The 21,441-nt window shown below is 46.7% G+C and overlaps 1 protein-coding gene and 1 long non-coding RNA gene across 2 annotated transcripts in view; both read left to right on the top strand.

The window, feature by feature from the left end:
• The first annotated feature begins 11,804 nt into the window (after positions 1 to 11,804).
• Positions 11,805 to 21,441, top strand: part of LOC309368842 (hemoglobin subunit beta-1-like) — a 61,127-nt gene continuing 51,490 nt past the window's right edge. Inside the window, exon 1 of the mRNA XM_081909150.1 lies at positions 11,805 to 12,021. Within this exon, the coding sequence (XP_081765276.1) occupies positions 11,930 to 12,021 (92 nt within the window). The 5' untranslated portion in view covers positions 11,805 to 11,929. The remainder of the gene's footprint in view (positions 12,022 to 21,441) is intronic.
• LOC309369437 lies at positions 12,143 to 13,398 on the top strand. The gene is made up of 2 exons (XR_014168132.1): positions 12,143 to 12,264; positions 13,149 to 13,398. It is a non-coding gene; the product is annotated as an uncharacterized lncRNA (long non-coding RNA).

Genomic DNA, 21,441 nt, shown 5'->3' on the forward strand with positions numbered 1-21,441 from the left:
GAAACAATCAAATTTATCCACAATTTGTAATGTCTGAAACAAAAATAACATTCTAGGCAATACATTCATTTTGATCACAGCGATTCGGCCTAACAAGGAAAGCTTCAAATTCGACCATATTTCTAGATCTTTCTTTACCTCTGCCTAGCATTTATCATAGTTATCTTTAAATAAATTCACATCCGGCTGAGCTCATTTTCCTCCGCAGGGACCCGCGGACTTAGTCCGACGAGCTGGGTGGCAGAGCAGCCTCGCACCCAGATTTTACCGTAACACTGTCAGAACACATTTCTGAACATTTAATCGGAATCTCCTTTCTTGCAACTTGAAGCCATTGGTTCAAGTCCTCCTCACCAGAGCAGGAGAAAACAAGGTTGTTCCCTCTTCCATGGGACAACCCTTGAGATATTTGAAGATGGCTCTCATATCTCCTCTCAGTCTCTTCTTGCCACTCCTCTTTTGTTGGTATTTCTTCTTGCTTCCATCTTTGGGCTAGTAATATTCTTGCTGTAGTAGTCACATATAAAAACAGGGTTTTTAAAAATCATTCTTATGTATTTCTAAACCTACCAAAAGACCTTCTATTTTTTTGGGGGGGGGGGTATATTTCAACATTTTTAACATTTCATTATAAATCATTTCCCAGACGTCTTTCACTTTTTTACATTCCCACCACGTGTGGTAAAATGTGCCCTCTTTTTCTTTACATTTCCAACATTTATTATTTGTTTTGTACATTTTGGCTAGTTTTACCGGTGTTCTATAGCATCTGTACATCATTTCTGTTATATTTTAATGCACTGCAGGCTGTAAAGTTTATTCCCTCTTTCCATAACCTCCCCCAATCGTCTCTTGGTATATTATGCCCTAGTTCCTCCCCTTTAAATTATTGGATACTAGTTCCTCCCCTTTAAATGCCCAAGGGCTTAAAAGGATGATAAGAAATGACTCTGTTAACAACTCACCAACTCAAACTATGGATGAAGTGAGGTCCTGTCAAGTCTTGCAAACGAACCAGATAATGCTTGAGATTCACCGATACACTCACAGGTGGCTGAACCGCAGACAAATTACTATGTCCTTGTCTCAGCTCCTGAATTACCATTACCGAAATGTAGATCTAGAAAATTTCCACTTCCTGCCTACCTTGAGAAACACCATGCGCCTATTTATGACCTTTAGGTCATCAACCCTCCCATCTCGACTCATGGAGATAAAGGATACCCTATGGTGGTTCCATTCTCTCCGCCCAGTGAGGGTATTTAGGGACGAAACAAGGAGGCAATTGCTCCCTTGCATAGAGTCAAAGCTAATGCAGATAAGGGAAACCAAGCTCAACACTAGAAAAACTAATTGCCCGAAGGAAGAAAAGAACTCTGTAAGCCTAGAATTACAAGACCTGAAGAAGAGGCTAATGAGTATAAAGACTGAGATTTCTACCCAAAATATAAGGACAGTAGAGCCTAGAGCACAATATTTAAAGACATCCAACAGCTCTTTATCCCATAGAAAGACATCAGTGCAACTCCCTGTTCCCTATTCAAACGACACCAAATTAGATGAGGAATTTGGCGCCTCCGACATTTCTATGGCAACAACACATAAATAACTCTATGTTGCTGACAATCTGGAGATCTCCAGCACCAAATCTACATCTGGACCTTTGCCTAATGTTCCAAAAACTTACCAGAATGATCAGCCTTCTCTACTGTACTCCTGGCGAGACAGGATGGACAGATCTTCCGAATTCGAATTTGGCTCTTTGTTGGCCAGTGATCCACATCTTATAACACATACCTCATTAATACTTCCACAGCCACAGATAGAACCAACAATCCTCCAATTAACCCAGGAGGAAGAGGGGGATTGACAGTTAATGAAACACCATGGGACTGTCCCCCCCGCTTGGGGTGCGGTTGGCTGGGTTTTATCTTCTAGGGATACTTACCCTATCAGACCTCCACCTCTTTCCCATACCACTTTGACCCATGAGTCCTGGCCAAAGGATGACTTGTTATTGAGGGGATGTTACCCTCTATTGGGGAGGCTAGTATGGGATCTGGGATTTCCACAATTGAAGGGCTAGGGAGGAATGGCGGTGGGGCTAGATACCTCTATCGGCGAAGGGTTTCGAGATGCAGTGATCCTTGAACCCCTTCCAATCTACGCCCCATCCCAAGGGATGATGGTAGGGAGAGCAAGGATTACACACCTCCGTCATTGGTGCTGTGCAATGCCAGGTCCATAGGCAACAAAACCGCCACAATGCATGACTTTTTTGTCTCACGGGATTGACCTGGATTGCGTGACAGAGACCTGGGTACGGGAAGGCGAAGTAGTCTCCCTACATGAGATAACACCCCCAGGTTTCTCTGTCCTCCATCAATCGCGGACTGTGGGTCGGGGGGGGGGAGGAATAGCGTTGTTATTCCAGGAGGATTGCTCTTTCAGAGCTCTGCCATCACCAGCGATCTCCAGCATTGAATGTGTTGGTCTCGTGTGGGGCACCAAGGAGAGCTTGGCTGTCTGGCTGGTGTACCGACCACCCAGCAAACCTGCAGCCACCCTGTCAGACCTGCTGGAGGTGGTGGCAGGCTGGGCCTTGGAGTTCCCAAACCTACTGGTTTTGGGAGACTTCAATGTCCATCCTGATGCCGCTCCCTCCTCACAGGCTCTGGACCTAGTGACTTCCATGGCAACACTAGGGCTCTCCCAGGTTGTTTTGGGCCCCACTCATCAAGCAGGCCACACGCTAGATCTGATCTTTGGGGCTGGCATAGATGTGATCATGCTCCCTGCTGTGGAAGTGCCATGGTCTGATCACTACGCTCTGAAAGCCAAGATAGACTTCCCGCTCCTCCCCGGCTCGGGTGGCGAACCTATTTGGGCTCGTCCGCGAAAACTGATGGATCCTGATAGATTCCAACAAGCCTTGCGGAACCCTGCTCCTCCTGGCGACTCATTAGATGACCTTGTTGAGGACTGGAATAACCGGCTCTTGGCAGCCATTGATGAGATCGCGCCTAAGTGCCCTCTGCGATCCCGTCGAAACCGGGCCCCTTGGTTTACTGAGGAGCTCCGGAAAATGAAGCGGGATCTCAGACAGCTAGAGCGAGTATGGCAACGGACTCGGGACGGAGCCTCAAGAACATCTTATAGGACACTTATGAAAGCCTATGAGATGGCTATGAAAGCTGCTAAGAAATCTTACTTTGCAGCTTCCATTGCATCCGCTAGCTCTCACCCGGCACAACTTTTAAAAATAATTAGGTCAATAATGTCCTTAGGAGGACAACCAAATTTAAACACAAATTCGACCCACAGCTGTGAGGCATTCGCGAGTTTTTTTGCGGAGAAAATCCTGTTGCTCCGCCGTGACCTCCCTGCCAATTTAGATTCAGTGACTGAACTGGAGGCCCCTCGACTGACTTCAGGTCCAGTGTTGGACCATTTCGATCGGATACTCCCTACTGATGTGGATAGATTCCTCCAAGTTGGTAGGCCCACCACCTGCCTCCTTGATCCGTGCCTGTCTTGGCTGATTAGGGAGTGTCCAGATGTTGTGCGGACCCTCCTGGTTGCAATTATCAATTTGTCCCTTGACACGGGGACATTCCCAGGGGAATTAAAGGAAGCAGTGGTGTCTCCACTCTTAAAAAAAACTTCATTAGATCCCTTAGACCTATCCAATTACCGCCCAGTTTCAAATCTTCCATACCTGGGTAAGGTAATTGAGAGAGCGGTTGCTGAACAGCTTGGTAGGTTTCTGGAGGAAACATCGGCATTAGATCCATTTCAGTCCGGTTTCCGTCCTGGTTTTGGGACGGAGACGGCTCTGGTTGCCCTAACAGATGATCTCCGTAGACAACTGGATCGAGGCGGGTCAGGATCGCTGATCCTTTTAGATTTGTCAGCAGCTTTTGACATGGTCGATCATGATCTTCTGGACCACCGCCTTGCAGACGTGGGGATACAGGGCATAGCCCGTAACTGGCTGTGCTCTTTTATCTCTGGTCGGGGACAGAGGGTGGCACTAGGGAGGGAAATGTCGTCGCGCCACTCCTTGGTGTGTGGAGTGCCGCAGGGCGCAATTCTCTCCCCAATGCTTTTTAACATCTTTATGCGCCCCCTTGCCCAGATTATCCGGAGCTTTGGGCTGGGCTGTCACCAATATGCTGATGACACTCAGCTCTATCTGCTGATGGATGGCCACACTGACTCGGCCCCGAACACACTGACCAGATGCTTGGAAGCTGTGGCTGGATGGTTTCGTGGGAGCTGATTGAAACTAAATCCTTCAAAGACAGAGGGACTATGGCTAGGTCGGGATGGCATAGGTCGGGGATGAGGGACCAACTCCCTTCTCTTGCGGGGGCCCAATTAGTGCCATTGCCTTCCGTTAAGAGTTTGGGTGTAATCCTTGACGCCTCCCTTTCCATGGAGGCGCAAGTTACAGCAACAGCCAAGGCGACATTTTTCCACCTTCGCCGCATCAAGCAGTTGGTCCCTTACCTTTCCCGCCCCGACCTGGCCACAGTGATCCATGCGACGGTCATCTCCAGGCTTGACTACTGTAATTCTCTCTATGCAGGGCTGCCCTTGAAGCTGTCCCAGAAACTCCAGCGGGTACAGAATGCTGCAGCGAGGCTCCTCACGGGGTCTCTGCCATGGGAGCATATTCACCCAGTGCTTTTCAAGCTGCACTGGCTCCCGGTGGAGTACAGGGTCAGATTTAAGGTGCTGCTTTTGACCTTTAAAGCCCTTCACGGCCTAGGACCCTCGTACCTACGGGACCGCCTCTCCTGGTATGCCCCACATAGAGCCTCAAGGTCCATAAATAACAACACCCTAGTGGTCCCAGGCCCTAAAGAAGTTAGATTGGCTTCAACCAGAGCCAGGGCCTTCTCAACTCTGGCTCCGGCCTGGTGGAACGCTCTGCCTCATGAGACCAGGGCCCTGCAGGATCTGATTTCTCTCCGCAGGGCCTGAAAGACAGAGTTGTTTTGCCTGGCCTTTGGCTAGGAGCCAATTTGATTCCCTCCCTCTCTCTTTTTTTTCTTCTTTTCTTTCTTTTCCTTCTCCTGCGATGAGGCTACATTTTAATATTTTAATGTTCCATTATTTTAATGTTGTATTTTATTTTTGTTTTTAAGTTGTAATCATTCATCTTGTTTTTATTATTGCTTGTAAGCCGCTCTGAGCCCGGCCTTGGCTGGGGAGGGCGGGGTATAAATAAAAATTATTATTATTATTATTATTATTATTATTATTATTATTATTATTATATCTTAGCCCAATGTATCATTACTGATTTAACTTCTTTGTCTTTTACATGCCATTTCAATAGTAATTTGTACATTTTAGATCATATTTTAAACTTATTGTTTAACAATTCCAATTCAAACTTCGATTTAGTATATCCGAATCCCTTTTTCTTTAATCTTCTTTAAACATTTCATTGACTTGATGATAATGCAACCAATCATTCACAAAAAAATTAACCTGTTCATACGGCTTTAATTTCCATTGGTTTCATATTTATCTTTTCCACACTCATAGCCTCTAAAGGTGAGAGCCACCATGGTGTTTTACATTCCAATAGTTTTTTATATCTCTCCCATACTTCATACAGTGACTTATGAAATATGTTGTTTCCAAATCCTTTGTGAACTTTGAATTTATCATACCATAGATATGCATGCCATCCGAATCTGTTATCAAAACCTTCCAAATCTAAAAGATATATATTCCCTAAAAACAGTCCAATCCCTCAACCAACAGAGGCAGGAAGCCTCATTGTACAATTTCAAATCTGGCAAGGAGAAGCCGCCTCTTTCTTTAACATCTGTTAAAAGTTTAAATTTAATTATTGTTTTCGGACTTCCGCTTGAGGTGCCACATGCAGTTCTCGGTGTGTCTAGCTAGAGGGATGTTACGGAAATTACGGGGAGGGGGCCACATCTTTAAAGTTAAATATTACAAACATTATGCCTCAATATATTCTTCCAACTTGACAGCTCAGGGAAGTCACATCTCCTTTCCCATTTCCCCCCATTCCAAAATCATCTCCTTTCCCAGCTCCCCCCATTCCAAAGCTATTTTCCCCTTGCAAAAGGACTCCAGGAAGCTCTCAGAGGTGACAATTGCTGGGCTCATTGTTGTTAGAGTTCAGAACTTAACTGGTTAAAGTTGTTCTGAGTAGTGCGTCACATTCTGACGTCAGTTTTCGAAGCTGGGAGGAGCTTGTACTTTTCTCTGTGTCTTTGAGAGAGAAGGACGCGTCTTTGCTATGGCTGAAAGAAGCCCAGGATTGTTTTGCTGAAATGTCGCAATAAATAACTGTTTAATGGACACAAGTGCTTGCTGTGTTTATCTGAAGCTAGGCGACGGCTTTGACCGCTGTGTTTACTCTGCAAGGCGTGACTGGACGGAGCAGAATTGCCGCAGCTTGTGAGGAAGCGTGCCGGACCACTGTAAATGGCTAATTGGCTATCGTAAAGCAATTAGCAGGTCACGTCCCAATCAATAATACTGACAGGTTATGGGTGACGTCATAAATCGCTTGTAAAGCTGTCGCTGGAGCTGCCGGAACGCTTTGAAGTCGGCGTTCTGAGGCAGAGAAGCTGGCCGGAGGCAAGAGAGAGCTGTGAGCTGAGCTGAGAGCAGCTGGAAAATCATTTCTCCACGGACGGGTGCTGGAAAAGCTGATACGTGAGTAAGCATGGGCCCCCTTGGGAGAACGGAAGAGAATGGCAGCCAGCCAGGTTCCTTGAGGACATACCGCTTGAAAAGCTAACTTTAACAAGTTGGCCAACCTGGTCAAAAAGAGTAAGGGGTTGGTTCCTGGTCACAGGGCTTTGGGAAGTAAGCCAGAGGGAGCCAGTAACCCCTACGCAAGACGTTGCAGGCTTTGAGGCTGCGTTGGCTGAAGATAGCCAGCAGAGAATGCAAAGAGAGCTTGATATGCTGAAGGCATGCGTACATGCATCGCTGAAACCCCATCTGGAGGGCGTAAAGTCAGCAAGGCTGCCTGGGAGGTGCTGAGAAGTTTGTGTGAAACTTCAGCAGGAGGCCAGAGCCCTGGAGAAGCTGGACAAGCAGGCCCAGTTCCCGATGAATCAGCCTCAAGGAACGCTGTTGAGCAGATCGGGGGGGGGGGAAGAATTCCAAAGGCAAGTTTAAAGAATTTTCCACTGTGAGTTCTGGAGTGGAAGGCCGTTTCAGAGGGGGCGGGGCTGGCATGAGGCGCTTTTCCGGAAGAAGGAGGGCCAGGCCAGCAGAAAGGAGCCCCGGGCAGTGTTTTTCCACTGGAGTCGAGCGTTTGCGACGCAATTGCCCCCACCGGAGCAGAGAATCGAAGCAGGATGTTGCCAAGGTCACTTCCCATGGGAACCAGCCGGGTTTCCATGGCAACCAGCCTAGCAAGGCAGGCAGGCGTGGAGCTGAACGTGGCAAACAAGAGGAGGCTTATCAACTGACTGCCAGTATGGCTTTGTTTGAGAACAGCTGTGTGAGAAACTCTGAGCTTTGCTTTGTGATTGACTCAGCAGCTAACCGCAACATGGTTCCAGAGACCCCTGCAATTAAGATGTGGAATTGCAAGGCAGTTCCAGCTGGACAAACTGTTTTATTTGCAAATGGACAAAAAAGGAATGTATCTAACTATGCTACAATATTCCTTTCTGTTTTGCAGGAGGAGGTCGAAGTGTGCACCATCCCAGAGATGCCTCACTGTCTTTTGTCTGTGCCTTATTTGTTAAAAAAGGGGTTTACGGTTTGTTTCCAGAACGACATCTGCAAAATCTCCAAGGAAGGGAGGCAGCTTGTCGAAGTGAGAAAGGGGCAGAATGATCTTTTCATTCTTAAAACGTCTCTTGGGGGTGAGGGGAAGGTTGAGAAAGCACAAGCCCTGCGTGCTACAATTCCCGCTCATGTTACTTGTGCTTGTGTATGGCACCAGAGGACAATTCATGGTTCTCTAGAAGAACTGCAGGTGCTACCAGAGGTTGCCAAAGGGTGTAAGATTAAAGATTGTGGAAGTGCCATAAATTGTGACACTTGCAGACAGGCAAAGGTAAGAGGGTGCAGTTACCCAAAGGTGGAGAGGGTAACCACTAAACCTTTTGATCTTGTCCACATAGATCTGTTTGGTCCCGTAGAGGAACCTAGTCTGGGAGGGGCCAAGTTTCTGCTAACGATACAGGACAGTTTTTCGCAGAACACCTGGACTCACGGTCTCAAGTCCAAGGGAGACGCAGCACAGCTGATCAAAAGCTGGATTGAAGCGGTGGAACTAAGGTTCTCCACCAGAGTGCGAGCGGTCACCAGTGACAGACACGCTACGTTTACTGGTTCTGCTTTGCAGAGGTTCTTTCACAAGAAAGGGATACATCACACAGTTACTTCTCCCCAGCAGAGGGGGGTGGCAGAGCTTAGGAGTGAAGCTCTGGTTAAGGCTGCACAGGTGATGCTGACAGATGCTGGGTTACCTCCAAAGTTTTGGTTGGAGGCGGTCAGTTATGTGTGCTTCACCTGGAATCGTACCTACAATTCACTGGTAGGTGACACACCTTACTTCATGTTGCATGGCAGGAAACCCCAGATTCACTTTCTGCGCACGTTTGGATCACCTGCATCTGTGCCGGTGCCTAAGGCTTTGCGAGGGCCAGATGGATCCAAATTCCAGAAAATGATCTTCTGTGGGTATGAGCCAGCAGCTTGTGCATGGAGATTTGCATACCCATCAGGTGATCAGAGTAAACTGCTGATCAGTAAACACGCTGAGTTCTATGAGCAGGATGAAAGGCCAAAGATTCCTGCACAGCGTGATGTTCTTTCAGAATGTCTTTCTGATGCAGAACAGGAAGGTTCAGATGAGGAGGAAGGAGAGGCTGAGTCTGCTGATGATGACCAGGTCACTGACCAGGGTCAAGAGCAGGATGGGGCATCTCAACAAGTTGTTAAAAGAGAGCCCAAGAGTGAGCCTAGTTCTCCTGTGAGTGTAATGGAGAGGATTTGAAGACGCTTTAAGTCAGAGGGGGAATCCCGTGATGCAGAGGACACACCTGCTGACCACAGTGAGTCAGAGGAAACCCCTGAGTTTGTGCCCAGGCGGTCCAGTCGCACAACGAAGGGTATTCCACCTGAGAGGTATCAGGCCACAGGTGCGTGGGTAAGTTTCGCACAGTGCGAATCTGAGAGTTGTGAGGTTGTTCCACAGTTGCCTAACAGGAACGCCAGGAGAGGGCGCAAGGCATTGGGGGAGGGATTGATCTCACAGAGTTTTGCTGAGGATGTTCCACAGGTCTTGTCAGAACGCGACGCAAGAGGGGGTGTTAGAGTTCAGAACTTAACTGGTTAAAGTTGTTCTGAGTAGTGCGTCACATTCTGACGTCAGTTTTCGAAGCTGGGAGGAGCTTGTACTTTTCTCTGTGTCTTTGAGAGAGAAGGACGCGTCTTTGCTATGGCTGAAAGAAGCCCAGGATTGTTTTGCTGAAATGTCGCAATAAATAACTGTTTAATGGACACAAGTGCTTGCTGTGTTTATCTGAAGATAGGCGACGGCTTTGACCGCTGTGTTTACTCTGCAAGGTGTGACTGGACGGAGCAGAATTGCCGCAGCTTGTGAGGAAGCGTGCCGGACCGCTGTAAATGGCTAATTGGCGATCGTAAAGCAATTAGCAGGTCACGTCCCAATCAATAATACTGACAATTGTTAGCCAAAGGAAGCCAAATCTCATCACCTGACTCGCCTCAGGCTCCAGACATGCAAAGGAACTTCTATTTTACTTTTGGGTGGTGGTACTTAAGACATATTTGTCTATGCTAATCTTATACCTGAGTCTTGCCCTGCCATGTCGGCTTATGCTAAAGTTGTACCAAGGATTTGTCTGAACATGTTTGCCAAGGTTAACCCCTCCCCTTCGAACTGGGATATGGTGGGAAAGTTTTAAAAGTCTTTGTCACCCCATCCTCGGGGTTCAAAATTCCTTTTTGAACCTATTGCGCAATAAACTTTGGTCTACAGCTATTTGCTCCGGTTGGTGGCTGGACTCCTTCCTTCATTCCGCAGGGACCCGTGGGCTCTGCCCGACCAGCTGGGGGACTGAGCAGCCTCGCACCTAGATTTTTCCCTAACAGGAATGTCTTCAGATTGGACCAAGCTCCATTTAGCCCAGTGCTCTGTCACTGATGGTGGTCAGCCAGGGCATGAGGGTGATGGGTTTTTCTGCCAAAAGAGGAAGACCGCTGATGTACGGGTAGCTTTCAGGCCCTGATCATGCACAAGACCTTTGGTGCTTTTTTCTCACAGGAAAGTGTTTCTGGTTTTGTTTTGTTCAGAACTTTCCCCAGCCCTGCATCTGGGAACTGGTCAGTCAAAAAACCAGGCAGCAACAGGACATAGAACCCCAAGTCAAGTGCTTTTCATATCAGCGTTGAGGGTCTTTTCTGCCTTGCAATGCACCAGTTACTCCACTAATGTTTTCATTTGCTTTTGCCAAGGAATTATGGGTGCATCAACACCAGAAACTTAATTCATCTGTGTTATGTACTGAAGTTCTCAACCTGGGCCAGCAGGGGGATACTATAGATAGTTATGCAAATGAAGGATCGAAAAGTGACGTTCAGTGATTGGATAGTTTTAGAAAATGGCAACAGTTACATTGTTCTGGAGCTCTATATAAGCAGGCTGACTGAGCCCCTCAATTTATTTCTGTTCTGACATCTGAATAAAGAAGAGCTGTTTGAAGAATCGCTGTGTCGTCTGCTATTTTCACCCACAACTTAACAATCTGCAAATCACTTCTGCTCCTTGCACTAAATAACCTCAGGTGCAGTAGGTTTCTTGAGTTTATATTTCTGTTAAGAGACCGCTGACACTTTTACACTTTTACACGCCCCAAGGTTGGTAGCAAGAATGAATCTTCAGTGGGAGATCTGCTCAGTTGTCTGCTGGGTGCCGTCTGGGGGACAGCCTGTCCTTTGGATTGTGGGGAATGAATTCAGCCACGGTGTTGAGGGAGGGGGGGACATGTGTTCTTTCCCATGAGCTCAAGTGTGTGCTGGGTGAATCCTTTAGACTCCGCAAAGGACACCCCCTTCCATCTCTGCTTTCTCTAGCAGCACTTGTCATGGCGGACTAGCACGGCCTTTCTTAATGGCGCTGCAACTTGCAAAGCTCATCAGGAGCATAAGGGGGCAATGTATTAGGCACCTCTGAGAAGCCCAGAAATGCTGCCTGATGGTTAGCAATGAATACTCTAGCACAAGATGGGGAAACCCAAATCTTCTCAGGCTCTGTACTCAATGTACAGTGAAAGCACATGATTTCCCCCAAGGACTTCTGGGAAGTGTAGTTTACCCCCTCAAAGAGCCACAATACTTAACAAACTGCAGCTCCCGTGATTCATCTGGAAGCTGAATCTTTGTCTTCAGTGCTGGAGATGGGACAATGTTCTCTCCTGCACCTGAAGGCAGCAAGCCAGCTTGGGGGCGGCGGGCTGTGTTTGTCCTACGATGCCTCACCACTGTGTCCTCCTGCCCAGCATCTGCCCCTGAAGCAGCCACCTCACTCCCAATGACAGGGGTGGCCCTGGGCAATCCTGGCCACATGCCCTGATCTGAACCAGGGCCCAAGAAAGCATTGCAAATAGAGTTGCAATTACGTGTTTCTTGAGGATAATTGAGCCCATTGAGGATAATTAAGTGCACTTACAGTTGATGATTATTACTTCACCATGTATCAATTGAGGGCCCTTGGAATGTAGGACAGGACTCTGCCCCAGGGAGCTCACATTCAGGATTTCTCAGGGGAAATTAGGGATGTCTTCATGAAAAGCAGGACATTCTTAGATCAAATCAGAAACCAGGACAGCTTCTGTAAATCTGGGAGGAGGAGCTTTGGCGCAGGATATAAAAGGCTCCAGCCATGGAAGAAGCTCCAACTCAGCCCAGAAGGTTTTCTCCAGCAGCCAAGAGAAGCTCCCAGCCCACAGCCAGCCTTGGGTGGGGATTCCCTTGGTGAGTAAGGCCAGGCGCTGGTTGCCTCTCTAGGCAGGAGCTCCTCTTTCCACCTGGATAATAACCATCCATGCCTCTCCCTTTCTCCTTCCTTCCTTCTTTCCTTTGTTCCTTTGAACCCTCTCCAGCTGTCCCTCTCATTAGGAACCTCTCCAGCCCTCTTTGCACGAGGTCCAGGAGGCTTTTTCTGAGCTGCGTGAACTGCTCTGCGACAATCTCCACATGGACCCCCTCAACTTCAGGGTGAGGCTGCTCCCCCGCCCCAAGGGGATGCCTGGCGGGGGAGGGGGGACTGGGGATGTCATTTGTGTGTGTGTGTGTGTGTGTGTCACTCTGGGTGGCTTACAGGATATAAAACATTAGACATTAAAAATTTCCTGATACAGGGTTGCCTTCAGATTTCAGTTAGTTTTTCATTTCCTTGACATCTGGTGGGAGGGCATTCGACAGGGCGGGCGCCACAACTAAGAAGGCCCTCTGCCTGGTTCCCTGTAACCTCACCTCTCACAGTGAGGGAACCGCCAAAAGGGAGCTGGACCTCAGAGTCTGGGCTGAACAATGGGGGTGGAGACCCTCCTTTGGGTATACAGGGCTGAGGCCTTTTAGGGCTTTCAAGGTCAGCACCAAAACTTTGAATTGTGCTCGGCGATCTTAGCAGCCAGTCACCAGTCTAGCTGCCGCATTCTGGATTAGTTGCAGTTTCCACGTCACCTTCAAAGGTAGCCCCACATGGGGGGCATTGCAGTAGTCCAAGCGGGAGATAACTAGAGCATGCACCACTCTGGTGAGACAGTCTGCGGGCAGGTAGGGTCTCATCCAGTGGACCAGATGGAGCTGGGAGACAGCTGCCCTGGAAACAGAAATGACCTGCGCCTCCATGGACAGCTGTGAGTCCAAAATGACTCCCAGGGTCCGCACCTGGTCCTTCAGGGGCACAGTTACCCCATTCAGGACCAGGGAGTCCCCCCCCCACACCTGCCTGCTCCCAGTCCACCCCAAACAGTGCTTCTGCCTTGTCAGAATTCAGTCTCAATCTGTTGAATCTGCTCTGGGATCTGTTGTGGGGAGAGTGTGTCCCACACATGGGCCCCCTGGCAGAAGGAGTCACCCTCTTTTTTCTCTTCCAGCTCCTGGGCACCTTCCTCGTCATCATCCAGCTACCCCCCCTTTAGACAGGAATTTATCCCTGCTTGCCACCATGCCTTCCACAAGCTGGTCGGGGTGGTGCCTCATGCGCTGGCCCGCCGGTCCCACTGAGACACCCCCCAGGGAGAAGCGGCCGCCTCCTGCTGGTCTCACCACACACCGGGTGGGGTGGGGGACACCCCTTCCTGCCCCCATGTGACGCTTGACCCTCTAATAAATCCTCCCTGTGCATCTGACCTGGCTTCCCGTGTCTCCTTCTCTGGGACGGAGGGAGGGGACTGGCCTGGGCGTGGGGGTAGAAACACCGCCTGTAAGTTGGGGGGCTGGGAAAGGGGGGGCTTCTCTGTCACTCAAGAGGAACCATTGAGCACCACTGGGGGGGGGGTTTCAGGACTCTGTGGCACTTTGCCCCCCTCCCTGAAGCTGGAGTGCTTTTCGGAACCAGGGACCCTCACTGTTTCCCCAAATCCTTCACCCTCAAAGCTCCGGCCAGACTGACCCCCCCATGGCCCAATTGCCCCCCCCGGTCATCTCCCCACCCAGTTCTGGCAAGTTGCCCTCTCTGTGATTCCTTTTGTGGAGAAATTGGGCGCGAAAGACTCAGAGGGGGATGCGGACCCTTCCCCTGCTCTGGATTCCATCCCTCTGAATAAGGGGTGGGGGTATCAACATGGCCACCCAGGGAGACCCCCAAGGGCCACTCTCCCCCCCCCCGCAATACCCCTCCCTGCCTCTTTCCAGATGTGTGTCGGGGACGGAGCTGCCTCTTAATCGGCAGAGAGAGGGGGCCATTCATTTCGATTTATCCATTTATTTGTTTATTAAATTTGGAGGTTCACAGGATGGAATTACGATATAAAAACACAAAACACATAATCAAATAAAAACAAATACAAACCAATAAACACCCTCGCCAACATATTTCACACCCATAATAACATCAAAGGAGTTTACCACTTTCATTGGAATGTCAAACAAAGCGATCCAAAATAAAACGCCAGAGGGGCAGCGAATCCGGCAAGTCGCCCTTTGGGGGTCCCAGGCGGAGGTCTATGGGGGTATGGGGCAGATCTCCCCTAACCTTCAGAGGGTATAGAATGGGCACGACCCGCGCTCGTCCGGTAATTTATTTGGGGGGGTTTGTGAGCCGGGATGGAAATCGCTGCCTCCCAGACGAAGAAGAGGCGAGGTTCTCCCCCAGTCCCAGGCTTGAAAGCAGCCCCTCCCCCTGTGGCTTTTGTCCTTCTGACTGCCAACCAGGTGTCCTCGGGCGCAGAGCAAGCGCCTTCCTTGCGCCCTCAGGCCATTCGCTGGCCCAGAAAGCTGCCTGGCTCCTTCAGCAAAGGATTTCAAACTGTCCCCGAACAGCCCTGGCCAACTCCCGTGGGGAGGGCGGGGAACAGCTTTGAATGGGGACAGAATTGGCAAGCGAAGAGGCTCCCGCCCCCGTGGAAGAGATCCTGATTTCTGCTGCAGGAGAAGAGCATCTGTGTGGGAAGAGGCTGATTTCTGCTTTGCTTGAACGGGGAAGGAGGGGAGGGAATGTTTTCAGTTATGGGGCTTTTTCGGGATCTGCGTCATCTCCCTTCCCCTGAAGCAAGGAATGCAAAGATTTCGGGAAGAGCGGACTTTAAATTTGCCTCTTTAAATTTGCCTCTGGATTAATTTTAGAAGTCAGGACTTTGCCTGAAAGAAGATGGAGAGCAACAACCTTGAGGGACTTTTGAGGGATTTTGACCCCCCCTTGGGACTTCCTTATGAGAAATAAAAGCAGTAAAGAAGAAAAGAGGGGTGACAACTGGATCTACTGTCTGCTAAGCAGGAAGATTTCTGAGTTCAGGGGGGGAGGAAGGAGAGGAGAGCAGGATTTTGTGGAGATTACCGTATTTGTTGCTCTATGAGACTCACTTTTTCCCTCCTAAAAAGTCAGGGGAAATGTGTGTGTGTCTTATGGAGCTAATGCAGGCTGCGCAGGTAGCCCAGAAGCCAGAACAGCAAGAGGGATTGCTGCTTTCACTGTGAAATGATCCCTCTTGCTGTTCAGGCTTCTGAGATTCAGAATTATTATTTTTCCCTCCTCCCAAAACTAGGTGCGTCTGGTGGTCTGGTGAGTCTTATAGAGCGAAAAATACGGTACCTTCCTGAAGAAACCAGAGGCCTTTCTCCTGGGCATGGTCGGCCAATTGCTGCCAAAGAAGGATAGAAGTTTCTTCATGTATGCTACAGCAGCAGCAAGAATACTCATCACAAAGTATTGGAAGACACAAGATTTACCCACCTTGGAAGAATGGCAGATGAAAGTAATGGACTATATGGAATTGGCGGAAATGACCGGCAGAATCCGAGACCAGGGAGAAGAGTTGGAGGAAGACTGGAAGAAATTTAAAGACTATTTACAGAAACACTGCAAAATTATTGAATGTTAATGATGTTGGAACGAAATGAAATGGTTTTAGCAATAAGGCAAAAGGAATATGTAAAAATGGATTGATATTAGATGAAAATTCGAAGTTATAATATGTGAAGATAAGAAATTAAGGGTAAACAAAGAGGGTATGGATTTGCTGAACTAATTATTAAATGGAATACAAAAAAGGGAGGTGTGAGGAAGTCATGAAAATAAGTAAATGAGTGGTAAGATAATAGAAAGAGGGATTTAACTGTTTTTACTTTTCTTTACTATTTTTACTTTTCTGGTTTTTGTATTTTCTGCATTTTTTTATTATTTATGTAACTTTTCTCTTGTTGAAAAATTTAATAAATATCATTTAAAAAGAAGAAGACTGGAAAAAGTTTAAAGACTATTTACAGAAATACTGTAATGAATGTTAGAAAAACGTTGGAATGAAGTTATATGGCTTTAGTATAAATATTATAAGGAATTAAGTATATATAAATTAATAGAGTATTAAAGGAAAAAATAAGGTTAGAATATGTTAAGATAATTATAGGATAGAAAACAGAGGAAGATGGAAAGTAATTGCTGAAACAATTAACAGAAGTGGAATACAAAAAGGAAGGTGTGAGGAGGTCGTTGAAATAAGTGAATGAAAGATAAAATATTGAAATTGTTTGATGTGTTTTAAATTGTTTTTACAGTGGTGCATCGCAAGACGAAATTAATCCATTCCGCGAGTCTCTTCGTCTTGTGGCTTTTTCGTCTTGCAAAGCACGGCTATTAGTGGCTTAGCGGCTATTAACGGCTTAGCGGCTTTAAGAAAAAGGAAACAAACTCGCAAGAACTCGCAAGACGTTTCGTCTTGCGAAGCAAGCCCATAGGGAAATTTGTCTTGCAGAACGACTCAAAAAATGAAAAACTCTTTTGTCTTGTGCGTTTTTCATATTGCGAGGCATTCATCTTGCGAGGTACGGCTGTATTTTGTTTTGTTAGTCTAATGTGTTTGTTTTGTTAGTCTAATGTGTTAGTGTTATGTAGTGTTTTTGTATTGTATTGTTCATTTTGTTTTGTAGTGTTTAAATTGTTGGAAAAGTAATAAACAGTATTTTTTTAAAAAAAGAAGAAAAAAAATGCAAGAAGTGAGATTCCGGCTGATCATTCGGAAAAGCTCTCTGACAGTAAGAACAGTTCAGCAGTACAACAGACTCTGACAAGCGGAGGTAGACTCTCCTTCCTTGGAGGTTTTGAAGCAGAGGTTGAATAGCCAATTGCCAGGGATGCTTCAGCTGAGATTCCTGGGTTGCAGAGGGCTGGACTAGATGACCCCTGGAGTCCCTTACAGTCTACGATTAAGTTTCTAGATCTCTTGGCCCTTGCAAAGCCAACCTGCTCTGCTAGTAACTTGGCACGTGGGCCTCAGTCCAAGGACGGCTGTCGTAACTTGTGTGTTGCACAAACACTGTGGGCTGCATGGCATTGGCACCAGGCTGGGGAGTGGACTGAAACAGTCGATTGGACAGCGGTCCCTCTTAATGGATGCCACGTGGCTGTTGCATCAAAGTGCCGGCTGCCCTGACATACCTCTCCGTCTGGTGGAAATAGGGACATCCTATTCCATAAGAGAATATAATTCATGCCTTGCCCATCTGACTGGGTTGCCACAGCCACTCTCGGCGGCTTCCAACATATACAAAAACACAATAAAACATTCACAAACTTCCCTTTCCGGGGCTGCCTTCAGATGTCTTCTAAAGGTCGTATAGTTACTTATTTCCTTGGCTCGGGGGTTGCATGACTCCATACCCTCCACCATTTCCCCGATGAAAACAGGGATATCCTAAGGGAAAGTGGGACATTCCGGGATCAAATCAGAAACTGGGAAAGAGGGACGCTTGAAGGGCCTTCCTTGAATGTCATGCTTAGAACTAGGAGCAGCCTCTCCTTTATCGATCCTGGTTGTGTCCTAGTAATCTGCGAAGGAGTTTGGGATATGGGTCTTCTTGTCCCATTGAATCCCCACAAAGACCCTGGGAGGGGGGCCAGGCCAAAGCAGAGGCGAGCTTTTGGGCAGGGGTTCGAACGCAAGTCTCCTTGGCCCTTTATCCTGCACCCGACGACAGCTGCCTCTCCTTCAACACTCCCTAAGTCCATGGCACATATTGGGCTGCTTCTGTTTTCAATGTGCATTTCGTTTTTTTACGTTGTGATTTTATCCTGTGAACCGCCTGAAACCTGAGGGTATAGGGTGGCCTACCAATTTTGATGATGATGATGATGATGAAGTCCTATCATGGCGCCTTGTAGCTGCCTCTTCTCTCCACTCAGAGCTCCCCTTGCTTTCTTCACAGGGCTGTGTTACGGCTAAAATCTGGGTGCAGGGCTACACTGCCACCCAGCTCGTCGGACTAAGTGTCCCCGGGTCCCTGCGGAAGAAAATGAGCTCAGCCGGGCAGGAGCAAAATGCGGAGATGCAAGGTTTATTGCGCAACAGGTTCAAGACGAGATTGAACAGCGAGAAAGGGGTGACATGAACTTTTGAAACTCCCTCCATGTCCCAGAATACAGTGCAAAATACATCCCAGTTACATCATGAATATATTAAGGAAAGGTTGGGTTACACAGATTGTTGTAATTGCAGAGTCCTTTACACAGCAGAAGGATGAGCAGTACATGCCACATGCTTAACTTTACTTTATTTACACTTCAATGCTGAGAGATTACAAGCAGGCATCTTGCCTCTGCGAGAGCAGAGAAACAACTCCTTCTCCTCGGAAACAAAGAACTCCAAGAGAACTGTGAAAAACAGGAAACCAGTGTACGTCACATCCAGTCTCCTATTCCCGTGGGAAACCCAACAGTGCTTTGACTGTGGAATGCAAAACATTGTCCCGTGACAAGCACTTCGCTGCACAGTGAAGGAAGCAGAAACCAACACAGATTACATCATGAATACATTAAGGAGAAGTTGGGTTACACCGGATTAACATATGGAGGAGGGAGGGGGAAATATGCAGAGCTGGAGATATGCACAGATAAGCGCTTCCTGAGTGCCGGTGATGGGAAGACAATGGTCCATGTATGCATAGTCTGTCACCTGGCATTGCCCGGAGGAAAGGTTTGGCAGAGTGATTTGACAGGATTAGGGTCTTGACACCTTACTTGAGGGATTATGGAGGACAGGGGAGGGGTGATGGAGTCCTAGAGAAATTGAGCAAATATATTGTAGTGAAGAAGGTGAAGAAGACATGCCCCCCCCTTCCGTAACAGTCCCCCATTCGGAGATAGATTTGCATTAAAGTTCTGTAAGAACTTGCAAATCTTTTCTCCGCACCCTAAATCTTGGTGAAGGTATGGGTGCCCTGTGAATGGGAATAGGATCTAATGGAAAAGGAGGTGGGTTGATCAGGGCAGCAAAGGAGGGAGCAACACGGACCAATACAATGTACGCGCGTGTTATATAGATGTGCGCTAAATAATAACTTGGTATCTACCGTACCAGATGTGTGGGTTTATGCAAACCTGAAGGGGACTTGCAAGCCATGCCTCTCAAGGTCATTTGCAAGTATAGTAGCAGATAGCTGGATATAGGATATCGCATAAAAGAACACCTGTTGTATTTTGTTCAATAGTGGTCTATGCTTTACATTTAGCAGGAAGGTCCACTACTGACTGGGGGGAAAATGCAGTTTGATTTTTTTTTTAGCTCCACCATTTTTGTGTTCTCAGGTGCGAAGGTAGCTCTTCTGTGGTCTCACACCGGCATGGTGACACAGTAGTGGCAATCCCTGGTGAATCCACTTAGGGCTTTCATATTAACCATGTTGCCTGGCACCCACCACAGCTGGCACAAAACAAACTAAGTATCAGTTGCATATCTTGAGACAATTGTGATATTTTTACACATGTATCTTGAGGTTCAAAAGTGAGAAAATGTCCTTGCAATTCAACTCCACCCCCCTTTGTCAGCCCCACTCCCCCGTCAGTCTATAGTCTTTGAAAGAGATAGCTGTGGGCATTTTGAAAACTCTGGTGTCTGTTGTTGCAGGTCTTGTGATGGTGAAGAACTGAGTTGAGGGGTTCTTGCTGCTTTTTCATCATTGCACATATGTAGAAGTGATATCCTGTAAGGGGGCAGGGGTTTTTTGGGACTTAGAGTTAGAAAAGGAAGGGGCAAAAGCCCCCCAAATCTCCTTGAGTTATCTTAGCACGTTAAGCATTTTACTCATTTTAATATTATTATCACATTTTCATATAATTACTGTTATTATCTGCTACGTTTGTTTGCTTTCCTTCAGTTAGTTTTTGTTGTTGTTTTTTCATATTATTAAATAAAAAATTACTCCATATGTAGAGAAAGAGAACTGTAAGAAAATACAAGGTTAAAATAATAACACACACACACACACACACACACACACAATGACCTATGAGGAACCAAAAGTAAATAAATGCTAAGACACACAATTTTAAGAAATCTGAAGTAACAATGAAAATAAAAGAGTGTTTCTTGATGTGACAACATCGGCTAGAATGTTAATAGCAAAATACTGGGAAATGACTTAATGGCAATTTAAAGTTGTGCAAGTACCTTGAACTAGCCAAAATGACAGAATTAATAAGAAATGCTCAGGCAAAAGGTAAACAAATACCATTCCACAAACAATGTTTGGTTGTGCTTCGATTAACTTCATAGACATCATGGAAAAACGGATTAAATAAGTGAAAACAGATTATTTGTAACTCTAAAAGTGTCAAAGCCACAAAGAGATGGAAGTCACTAATATAGTAGGGATTCAGACTAGTTTCACAGAACAGAAAGAAAGTTGCTGTGGGAGGAAAAGGGGACAAACACTTTGTTATCGGGGTTCACATATCCTGTTAAAATGCACAAAGTCTGTGATTTTAATCCCATTGAGGGGTGGAATGCTTTGATATTTACCTGTGAAAAGAATGTGGCATGTTAAGATTTCAAACTTGGGACACATTAAGGGTGATTTCTCTCAATGGTTCCAAGTTTTACATAAACCTCCTCTCCCCCCCCTTACAGTTCCCCCTCCTTCCTCTCTCTCTTTTCTTTTCCTATCCTTTTTTTTTTTGCTGATCTAGCCTCTGTGCATGTGCGGAGTTCATGTCTCAGCAAACTTTTTATACTATTGAAAATGTTGCATCTTTTGGCTAAATTAGAATTTGAATAAGGGAAGGGTAAGGAGTAGATTTTAAAAATAGGGTTAGATTTGAAAACAAAAAAGAGAAACTCAGTAATTGAAGTATTCACCAACCAAAGCTAGCAATTTCAGCCCAAGCAAAAGGACTGCTTCCTTTATGTACAGGAAAGGGCTAATATCCCTCTGGCCATTCGCGGAACAATGCCACGCCCTTATATACGGAAAAAATGGCCAGAGAGTCAGAATTCATAGGATTTTTAACATTCTAAGTCATTCCAGCCTTACCATTTGCAGACAAAAATTTTCCTGCCCTTTATTTACAGGATTGGTCAAGGCCCATATGTATTTGTATGTGCTTAAACTTTGAATTGACTTTGAAGTCTGATTTTAAATAGTAGACAAAATGATAAACACTGTAATCACTCAAATGCTTGATATTACCAGTTGTGCTTCAAAACATCACAGCTTCACCTCTCACCTTTTAAAACTAAAGAGCAAAGCTAGGCTGAATTTCAACTCCATCACCACACCAGAATTTAAGAATTACCCTCCAATGCTTGCGAACACATGTCCTTCCACACAGCCACAAATTGGGAGAGTTGAAAGGGACCCTGGGGTCATCTAGTCCAACCCTCCAAAATATAGGGTTCACAGCAAGATTTCACAGCAAGGTTTGTACTACCAAAGAGACACACACATAGTTATGTACAC

The sequence above is a fragment of the Podarcis melisellensis genome (assembly GCF_964234715.1).
Source record: "Podarcis melisellensis genome assembly, chromosome: 4".
NCBI classification, from domain to species: domain Eukaryota; kingdom Metazoa; phylum Chordata; class Lepidosauria; order Squamata; family Lacertidae; genus Podarcis; species Podarcis melisellensis.